The sequence below is a fragment of the Apaloderma vittatum genome, unplaced genomic scaffold (assembly GCF_000703405.1).
Source record: "Apaloderma vittatum isolate BGI_N311 unplaced genomic scaffold, ASM70340v1 scaffold11592, whole genome shotgun sequence".
NCBI classification, from domain to species: Eukaryota; Metazoa; Chordata; class Aves; order Trogoniformes; family Trogonidae; genus Apaloderma; species Apaloderma vittatum.
Genome location: NW_009703121.1, coordinates 5,055 through 15,647, shown reverse-complemented (window position 1 = coordinate 15,647; position 10,593 = coordinate 5,055). Strand labels below are relative to the sequence as shown.

The 10,593-nt window shown below is 47.4% G+C and overlaps 1 protein-coding gene across 1 annotated transcript in view; it reads left to right on the top strand.

The window, feature by feature from the left end:
• The window catches only part of MYH10 (myosin, heavy chain 10, non-muscle), a gene marked incomplete at its 5' end in the record, with an annotated part of 53,462 nt that overhangs the window by 42,225 nt on the left and 644 nt on the right, over positions 1 to 10,593 (top strand). Inside the window, 12 exon segments of the mRNA XM_009864512.1 lie at positions 964 to 1,068; positions 2,138 to 2,290; positions 2,638 to 2,886; positions 3,415 to 3,627; positions 4,132 to 4,344; positions 5,537 to 5,698; positions 6,410 to 6,538; positions 7,746 to 7,834; positions 8,090 to 8,213; positions 8,322 to 8,557; positions 9,366 to 9,468; positions 9,753 to 9,925. Coding sequence (XP_009862814.1) covers positions 964 to 1,068; positions 2,138 to 2,290; positions 2,638 to 2,886; positions 3,415 to 3,627; positions 4,132 to 4,344; positions 5,537 to 5,698; positions 6,410 to 6,538; positions 7,746 to 7,834; positions 8,090 to 8,213; positions 8,322 to 8,557; positions 9,366 to 9,468; positions 9,753 to 9,925 — 1,949 coding nt within the window.

The following is a 10,593-nucleotide window of genomic DNA, read 5'->3' as shown; positions in this document are numbered from 1 at the left end:
TTACTGGAAGCCACAATAAGGTCTCCTCAGAGCCTTCTTTTCTGCTGACTGAACAGCCCCAACTCCCTCAGTCTGTCTATACAGGAGAGGTGCTCCAGCCCTCTGAGCATCCTCGTACTTGGCAGACCTTAAAGTGTTGTTGTGCCTCAGGTGGAGACAGCTGACCAGCCGTGCCATTCCTCCTGAGATTTTGGGGCTGTGGGAGAACTGCAGTGGCTTGTAAGGACGTGGCTTCCCATCCTGGGGAGCAGCTCCTGCGGGAGGCTGTGCTGACAGCTGCCTGCACCTTCTGGGCTTGGGCCGGGAACTGAGCTGAGCTCATCTGTAGGTGTGAGCGATGGTGGGCACAGGTTTCCTTTCGTGTTTCAAAGTTGGGAAGTTGGCAAGGTCGGGATTGCAAGTGGAGGCCTGTTTTTCTAGGAAATGGAGAAAATCATCAAAATGCTTTTAAAACAAGTACTTGAAAGAAGGAATGGCCCGGTTCTTTTTGGAAGAAGCTTTCAGGCAGTCTCCCGCTGTGTATAAAAATAGAGCAGCCTAAAATAGCACAAGCTGGCACCTCGTAGTAACCTTTTCTCTTGCAGTGATGCTTGAAACCCAACTGCCACCCTGATAATCCTCAAGTTAATGGTCCCATAAAATAAATAGTCCTATAATTAAAAATAGCATTTAAGTAATTAAGCATTAAGTGACGCAGATACTGGAGTGACGCGCTCCACTACATAGCGTGCTGAACTCTCGTTATGTTACACCGCTCGAGTTCCAGACTTTCATCCAACCTGAAGTTTCTAGCCAAACTCCAGTATTTCTAGCTTGTTGCATCTCTCTGCTGGGGTCCGTTGTTGCCCTGCTGGACTCAGAACGTGCCGAGGTTTCGTGTTCCATGGTTCCAGCTCCCATGGGCTGTAGCTTCTGCTGCCAGTCAGCTACACGCCCTTACCTCTAAACCCCTTGCTTTTGCAGAACGAGTTGGATAACGTCTCAAGTCTCCTGGAGGAAGCGGAGAAGAAAGGCATCAAGTTTGCCAAGGATGCCGCCAGTTTGGAATCTCAGCTGCAGGACACGCAGGTGCGTGGGTGTGGGTGTGCACAGCGAGGCTCGGCCTTTGCGCTGAAGCTTTCATTCTTCGCTGAAGCGCGAACGGAGCAACAGAAAATGCGTTTTGCTTTGTGGTTTGGGAAGTCCTTTGAGTGGAAGCTGTATTTCCTATCTATGTCTAGTGAAATGAGATGTGTAAGGATTGCTCAGACAAAGGCAGGAGTCAGTTTTGCAGTAGATGTGATCCACTACTTGATAGACTGGAGCCTTTCAGTTTCTGTTACATCTTAGTCTCTGTGGGAGATAACAATTCAGTCAAAAACAGTTTGAGTAGAATTTAAATAAGACCTTTGGGGTATATGACAGACACGAGGACAATACCTGGCCTTGTACTGCCAGCTTGAGTGCATACAGCTTGCGTTCAAACTGCCAGTCTTCATTCTGGAATTAAATAGTGCAGCTTTAGGCATATATATTCACCTTAAATGTACTCTGTTTCCCCCACCCTGTACAAACATGCTAATGGTCACTACTTAAATAGTGTTACTCACAAGTGGTGAGATCTGGGAGGACCAGGATGGGGGAGAGAGGGGGTTGTGGTCACACCTTCCATTAGTTTCTGTTGTGACAGAAGTTTCCACAGCCAGAGTGGAGCTATCTTTAAACTGACCTTCGTATTTAAGCAGTGCAGCAGAACTTGGAAGCCTGCTGCCATTGCAGCATTCGCTGCTATATATTCTTCCCTGGTGGCTTAAAATAGGTTCTCTATATTCTTGTGTGAAAGAAGAAAAACAAAATTTAAGGGTGACTTCTGTGCTCGTCCCTTTAAAGATGGAGAACCATAATCTCTTAACTTCTAGAAGTAACAGTAATGTGGATTCCTTGAGGGGGGAAATACGCTTTATGAAGGTGCTCAGGATTGATCAGTGCCTTTTAAAAAAAGCCAAATTTCAGCTGTCTTCATAAGCATGTCCTTGTACAAAAACGCTGTGAGATAAATAATCAGACCTGAAGCCCAGTGTGGATGATGGAGGGTGGCAGCCCAGGGCCACACGCTGTGAACCGAACCGAACTTTGAACGTGCCCGTTTGTGTCACAGGAGCTGCTTCAGGAAGAAACCCGCCAGAAACTCAACCTGAGCAGTAGGATTCGGCAGCTGGAAGAGGAGAAGAACAACCTGCAAGAGCAGCAGGAAGAGGAGGAGGAGGCCAGAAAGAACTTGGAGAAGCAGATGCTCGCCTTGCAGTCACAGGTGAGCTGGTGTAAGCAGCAGGACTTGTGTGAAGCCTTCATCTCCCGGGTGAGACGAATTGGTGGCCCAAACCTCTCGGGACAGTATCATGTGATTTGCACACATGCTAGGCTGGATCTCAGAGTAAAATTTCCCGTGATCGTTCTTTCTCCATGGCAGTAGTGACCTGTACAACCAACTGCAACGGGCAGGGCTTTCTCCTACTTGGTATCGTGCTAGCTCACAGCTTTTGGTTTACGTTAGCTTGCAATAACATCTATCTCTGATTTTGTGTTTTGGACATCATGCCTGCCTTTCCTTCTCGTGATGCACCAAGGAAAGGTTTTTTCTCTTTTGTTACATTTTAGTTGGCCGATGCTAAGAAAAAGGTAGATGATGACTTGGGAACCATTGAAGGCTTGGAGGAAAGCAAGAAGAAATTATTGAAGGACATGGAGTCCTTAAGCCAGCGCCTGGAGGAGAAGGCACTGGCTTATGACAAACTGGAAAAGACAAAGAATCGCCTGCAGCAGGAGCTGGATGACTTGATGGTAGATCTAGACCATCAGCGCCAGATTGTTTCTAACTTGGAGAAGAAGCAGAAGAAGTTTGATCAGGTAGTTGAGCTTCATCTTGCTGTTTTCTGTGATTTTTATTTTTTTAAATGGCATCTTGTTTGTATCATCAATGCATAGGGTCTGACTAGAGTTATTGATAAACCTTTGGTGAGCTTGGCTTTTTTTACGAATAGCTTGTCACGTAGAATTGGGGTGAGCTAAATGCCAACTTTGATTCTGGTTAGACCAAGTAATAAACTCTATATACAAGAAGGGATTTCAATTGGAACAAAAAATTAAGAGTAGTATCATGATCCCTCAAGGTAGACTAAGAGAAAGGGTGTGAAGACTAGAAGACGAGGACAATGTAAAACTTATTTAATCTTGATGAGTAGCTTGCTTTCCTCATCTCATCTCAAAGTAGCTGTAGCTCTTTTGTTAGAGCACTTTGATCAAGACTGAGAGACCAGACACCTTCCCAAGCCAATTAAACTTCGAGCATTAACCACTTCATTGACTAAACCACCCGAGGCAGGAGGGACCTGATTATAAAACTGATGAGATGAATGAATGATGTGTTATGTTCAGATGCTGGCAGAAGAAAAGAACATTTCAGCTAGATATGCAGAGGAAAGAGATCGTGCTGAAGCAGAAGCGAGGGAGAAGGAAACCAAGGCGCTGTCTCTGGCCCGGGCTTTGGAGGAAGCCCTGGAAGCTAAGGAAGAATTTGAAAGGCAGAACAAACAGTTGCGCACAGATATGGAAGACCTAATGAGCTCTAAAGATGATGTGGGCAAAAATGTGAGTATGTTTCCACGTCCTGTTTTGGTATTTACTACAGAGGGGATAACAAGGGAAAACGCCCTGGCTGGAAAAGTATATCTGACACCAAAATCAGACTTTTGGAAGCTGATTTATAACCTAGAATTCTGGAGGAATAAATGCTTAAGAGTGAGGGAGTGGTTTTTATTAATGTGAGGCCTCTTGAAAAAAGATGTTAAGAGAGGGAGAGCAGAAGCTGCTGGCCACACGCCTGATGGCACCTGCACTGGACTGAGACCTTGTCTCACTACGGCTTTTTCTCTGGTCTGTTGCACAGCTCGTCTCCCTGTAACCTGCAGAGAGGCTCGTTGGCTTCTCTAATGCAGGTTTAGAGATGCTGCTCTGCCTCTTCTGGTTTGGTGTCTGATCCAGAGCATCCCCAAATCTAGTGGGCTGAGTTTGAGTAACGTCTCACTTGGCTGTTAGTAACTGCTGGTGTCGAGATGCCCGAAGGAGAGGGTCTGATTCATGTTTGTGGCTTAGGTCCATGAGCTGGAGAAGTCAAAGAGGACTTTAGAGCAACAGGTTGAAGAAATGAGGACTCAGCTCGAGGAACTGGAGGATGAGCTGCAGGCCACAGAAGATGCTAAGCTTCGTTTGGAGGTGAACATGCAAGCTATGAAAGCTCAGTTCGAGAGAGATCTGCAAGCCAGAGATGAACAGAATGAAGAGAAAAAGAGGATGCTGGTTAAACAAGTAAGTTCATTTTACTGTGTTTCATCAGGAGAAGGGTGTGTGGATTTTTTGCTGAAGCTCTATGGCTTCAGTGATAACGAGCTGCCAGGAAAAATAAAATTCTTTGCTTAAAGATCCCATCCTGTGGAAATCCCTGTGGTGGGCTGCTGCTGGTGGTACTCCAGAAACACTCAACAGAGGTTTGGCTATTGCTGCCTGGGTGTATTTCAAGGGGGATGTTATTTGGACTTTAAACCCCATCCTATTTAATATACAGGAGCAAATCCATGGATGTCGAGATAGACTGAAAGTGGTAATTCCAGATTTGCCAGACTTGAGAATTGTGGTAACGCAAAGCAGATCAGAAGAGACTCAAGAAACGCCTTTAAAAGTTCCTGCTTGTAAGAGAAGATAGTTCTGAATTAATATTAGCAGACACTCAATATTTCAAGGTCTATCACGAGAAAACAAAAATGTGCAATTACTGAGAATCACCAATATAGAGATCTCTTAGACAGAAACGTATCCTGGAGGGCTTTACTGCAATACAAAACCCCTGTTAGCCTGTGCTGGGCAGGAGCTCTTGACCCAGCGAGGAGGGAGGCTCGTTTCAAACCAAATACATTCTTTCATCAGGGTCACCTGTGGCATTTCTGGCTCAGTTTTATTTTTGCATTAGTGTGGCTGAGTTCGTGTCAGCTTGCTCCTTAGATACTTCTCTGATTTGTATCAGAAAAAAACCCTGGTGTGTAAATGCTGGTGGTGCAGCTGTTTCAAAAGGAATGATTTCTTGGGGGTTTTTTGGTGTGTTTTTTTTTTCCTTGAGAAAATGAGGTGAGTCTACTTCTCATTCTCCTCTTAGGAGTTCAGTCAGAATTAGTGACTGCCCTGGGGTGATACCTGACAGCAGGCAGGTGTGCTGGGCAAGCAGCTGGTCGCTGGGCAGCTGAACAGATAAAATGGAAACACTTCCAACATGGAGTTATTGTCTTGATTTCCCTTTTTGTCTGTTAGTTCAGAGATCTCCGCTTCTAATTTGCAGATGTGCTTTTTCCATCTGCAGCATCTTCCCGTGCAGCTGCTGTTCCGTAGCCTCTTCTGCCGGAGGAATGTTAATTCTGCTCTGCAAAGGCCTTTTGGGCTGTTTTTTGGTATTTCTTTTCTTTTTTACTCCCTCCCTGGACTGAGCCTGTCATGTGCCTTGACTTTGCAGGTGCGAGAGCTGGAGGCGGAACTGGAAGATGAGCGCAAGCAGAGAGCTCTGGCCGTGGCAGCCAAGAAGAAGCTGGAGATGGATCTGAAAGACCTGGAAGGGCAGATAGAAGCTGCCAACAAGGCTCGAGACGAAGCCATCAAACAGCTCCGGAAGCTCCAGGTAGGCACCAGCTCCTCAGCTGAGCTGCTCTCTCTCCTGGAGCTGGACCCTCAAGGCTGTCGGTTTTCAAAGGCGAAAAGGGTGTCAGACTCGGCTCTGCTCACCTGTGTCAGAGAGAATTTGACCTGAATTTATCCCGTCCCAAACCCCTCTTGTCTTTTTGTCAGTGAGGAGCTGAGATTGTCCCCTGTGTACTTCTATTCAGTGTCATATTTTTCTTTATTTCAACACTTTGCACAAGGATTTACTGTATATTGCTTTCTGAGCTGCATTTTAAAAAAATTATGGTCAGTTGTATCTTTGGATTTACTGATTTGAGCTCAGCTCTTGGTGACAGCTGCTTCCTCAAGCTATTCAACTTTTTAAGGAGTTTTCAGCCAAAAATGCTTCAGAGAAAAGCAAGAGGAGTAAAGTTTAGTCACTTTTAAAAAGCTACAAGATTCTTTTTAGTTTGGCAAGAAAAAAAAAAAAGGCAGTTCAAAGCAGTTCTCATGCCAAGAATTTATTTCCCACTCCCAGAAAAACATCCAGCATTTGGTAGTGTTTGGTTTTGCCCAAAATTTTCAGTGAATGAAGCCGCTTTAGGAGGAAGGTCCTGCCTCTTAAGGGCCAAAATCCTTCAGAGCAACTAATAAATTTTGCGATTGTCCTAACTCAGCATGGTTTTGTGGTTTGGTGGGGTTTTTTTTACCTCCTGCTTTCTAACTGCAGGCTCAAATGAAGGACTACCAGCGGGAGCTGGAGGAAGCCCGTGCATCTAGGGATGAGATCTTCACGCAGTCCAAAGAGAGCGAAAAGAAGCTCAAAGGTCTTGAAGCAGAAATCCTTCAGCTCCAGGAGGTGAGATTGAAATCTAAGAGGGTTGTTTCTCTTTACTAGAGTCAGAGAATAATTAAAAAAAAAAAAAGTAAAAAGCAACCTAGTGAGTTGAACAGAGAAATGGGAGCCAGGAGACTTCTTCCCTGCCCCAGGTCGTTAGTGAACTTCTGAGGGCTTTGGAGGAATCGTTCTGGTCGTCTGGACTTCATTTCTCTGCCCGCCTCGCAGGGCAGCGTTACTGTCTGGCCCCACTTAAATTTGCAGGGTGGTTCAAGAGTCTCTGAGAAGCGCAGCACGTGGTGTCAGTGCTGAAATGGATCACTGGAAATACGTAAAAACCTCAAACAATCTCTCCAGAACCTCTGGGGACCACTGGAGTGCAGAAGGTTTATCCCCCTGCCCTCTTGGCTCCCCTACCCTTTCCCTTAGGGGCACGGGTTCCCTCCTCCTTGGCAATTCCTCTGGAACTTTTCTGGAGTTTTGCTCCCTCACTCACCGCCCGTTACTTCCCTGCTCTGCCACAAGGTGCCATCAGCAGAGCTGCCTGGTGTGAGGACCTGCCTCTTTTCTGCCCTGTAGTGGCTCCAAGGTTGAATTAATTGCTCAGATTTCACTGCACTTGCTGTTTGAGCTTTTGCAGACTTGCTCGAGCTCAACTGGGTCATTCTTTTGTGGACTTCAAACTCAGCAGTCCTGCACTTGCAGCATGTTTGATTGTCCTCCTTGGCAAGTGCTTGGGGGTTTCTGCCACTTAACACAGTTTTTTTGGTATGAGATTCAGAGCTGGTTATACTATTGTGCTAAAACTGTTTCCTATATTTTGCTTGCAGTCGTGCTATGTAAGAACCTACAAAATTTGCCTAATTTTCTCCCCACTTTCACTGAACTTATTTACAGCATGTGACAGAATGGTTTTCCCCTGCTGTTTAGGGCTTGAACATTACCATTCTTTGCAAAATTTTTTTTTCTTACTTAATTTTATGCAAGGAACCCTTCATGGACAGGGAGAAGTAAATCCCCTGTAGTCAAAGGGCAGTTAAGCTGGGAGGAAATATCCAGACAATGTGTCCTGCTCGCTTCTACAGCCGTCGCCTCTTGCTTATCAAATAAAAGACCTCAGGGCTGTCGCGCTTCACAGCATCTCCCAGAAGTTACCAGAAGGCAAAACTGTTTGTGGAAGTTCTGAGGTTCCTAATGCTGTGACTAATCTTTTCCTAAACCTCAACAGGAGTTCGCTGCCTCCGAAAGAGCCCGTCGTCACGCTGAGCAAGAAAGGGACGAGCTGGCTGATGAGATTGCCAACAGCGCTTCAGGAAAGTGAGTCGTCAGACGCGTGATCATTAATTGTGCAGCCGGAGAACTTCAGGCACTGGCAGCTGTGGTTCTCCACAGTCAGCTTCCAAATTCCATGTTGCCCTGGCTTCATGATAAAAATTCCTTGTTGTTACAAAGAGGCTCACTGCCACAGGAGCTTCTCCCGACAATTCGCGATGCCTGAAGCGCGAGGAGCAAGCCCGCCGGGAGCCTCGGGTCGGATCTGAACACATCCCACCCCAAATATTTCCTTCCTAGGTCGGCGCTGCTGGACGAGAAGCGTCGATTGGAAGCTCGTATCGCACAGCTGGAGGAAGAGCTTGAGGAAGAGCAGAGCAACATGGAGCTTCTCAACGAGCGGTTCCGAAAGACCACGCTGCAGGTGAGTCCGTCGTGGGCGATGCCACAGGGACGGTTTGTGTTTCGACGTGTGCGTAAGTGGAGGCTCAATAGCATCGAGTGATCCTGTGCTCTTCTTGTCCTCCCAAAGGTTGACACGCTCAATTCGGAGCTGGCCGGAGAGCGCAGCGCTGCCCAGAAGAGTGAAAACGCACGGCAGCAACTGGAAAGGCAGAACAAAGAGCTGAAAGCCAAGCTGCAGGAGCTGGAGGGGTCTGTAAAGTCGAAGTTCAAGGCAACGATTTCTACTCTAGAAGCCAAGATTGCACAGCTAGAAGAGCAGCTGGAGCAGGAAGCCAAGTAAGGGGAAAAAATCCATTCACTTGGGTTTGCTCTGTCAGTTGAATGTCTCAAACCTCCATGCCCTGAGTTGTTTTTAGGGCTGAGATGTGAACTTGCAGCCACGGGCATTAGGGTTTGTTATCTGGAAATGGATTTTCCAGGGGCCAGGCTTTAACAAGACAGCTGCAAAGTAACTGGCATGAAAGTTTCAGAATCTATTTGCTCCTTAACTAAAACTGCAAACCCTTGAGGCTTACCAGGTGGATGTGCTGCCTGGAAGCCCCAGGATCCAGGAGGCGCTGCACATGTTTCTTGAGACAAGACAAAACATCCCCTGGAGACAGCTGGTCCCTCTGGTTAGAGGAAGCCAGTGGAGCAGCGTGATGGCTTTAGTTAGCTGAGATGAAGCCTGATCTCTGCAGGAGTCTTTCCTTGCCATCTTGGTCCTCCAAATTTATATATCATTTATTTATTTGTAGCTAGTTCTTCCCACAACCTAAAGGGGGACTGTCTTATCGCCGCCTCTGTTCTTTCTGTGCCTTTGGCTCTGCGAGAGGTTATTGCCAACTGTGTTGCTGGTTAACAGGAACTTCAAAGCTGCTCAGCTCGATCTTGAGCTGAAGAAGCACCTTCCTACCCCTCTTTTCGATCCACGTGCTGTTACTGATACTGCTCCAGCGCCGAGTCTTCATGCTCTCAGCCAGCCCCCAGCCTGCTAAAGCCGCGTTGGTTTGGCTGCCGGTGGCAGGACTCGATATTGGTTACGTGGAGCTGAGAGCCTTTTGGGAAGGGCAAGTCTTGTGTTCCCAGACTGTCAGTGCGGGGACAAACTCTGACTTTTGTTTTTTTCTAGTTTTTTTTTTAACCAACTGGTCCGTCGTACGGAGAAGAAACTGAAAGAGGTCTTCATGCAGGTGGAGGATGAGCGCCGACACGCAGACCAGTACAAGGAGCAGGTAGGTGCTCTTGAGAACTGTTTGTGATAAACAAAACCACAGTTGAAGCATTTTAACAGAAAGATCTAAGGGAATCTTGATGACTAAACCACTAGAGTAGTTCCTGCAGTCAAAACTGCCGCCTGTTAGCTTGGGTGTGACGATCTGTTACACATCCTGGGTTTCCAGGGCTCCAGGCCGGTGTCTGCAGTGAGGCCAAGGGTTCATCTCCTGGCAGAGAGGACGCAGTGTTGGTTAGTTTGGTCTGATCTCGAGTTACCTGTTTGGGTTTTTTTATATTTAAGATGGAAAAGGCAAATGCCAGAATGAAGCAGCTCAAACGCCAGCTGGAGGAGGCTGAAGAGGAAGCCACGCGTGCAAACGCTTCCCGCCGTAAACTTCAGCGTGAACTGGACGATGCCACGGAGGCGAACGAGGGCCTGAGCCGGGAGGTCAGCACCCTGAAAAACAGGCTAAGGTACGTGGCAGCAGAAGCAGCAGGTTTAGCTGAGCCCTGGCGTGCCCACAGCCCCGCTCCGTAACGTGTCCTGGGGGAGCGCCCAGCTGGGGAACTGCAGGAGCAGAGCTGCTGGTGCTCTAGAACAGCTCAAACTGGAGCCTGCTGGGAACAGCTGGCTGAGCCCGATGGGGAGAGAGGGGAAATTCCTGACGGCTCTTGAGGCCAGTCTCTTCGGAGCTTACGTTGGCAGGTTCCCTGGGGTTGCCAGTTCAATCCAGCCATAGGTGAATGTCACCGAGGAGCCTGTCACGCTTTCCCAGGGGCTGGGACTGGTCCCTTCTGTCCTGACCCACCCTGCTGGGAGCGTTCCAGCCTTTCCCTTGAGGCAGGTCTTTGAGGTCAAAGTCTGCATCAAGTACAGGTGGGACTTGGCAGCATGAGGCTGCTGCAGAGGAAAAACCACCTCAGGAGGGAGAGGATCATGGAATCTGAGCTCGGAGGAAGGGCAGGAAGGGTGCAGGGCGGCGCTTTGCAATGGGCAGTCAGTTCTGTTAGGTTATTGGTTTGGTTTTGGTTTTGTCTGGGTTCTTTTAGAAACCTCAGTGTTTAGTGCTTGGTGCTTGCATAGAGGCAACATTTTAAGTCACTTGCAAAATTAAAGTGATTAAAAAAAATGATTTAGGTGA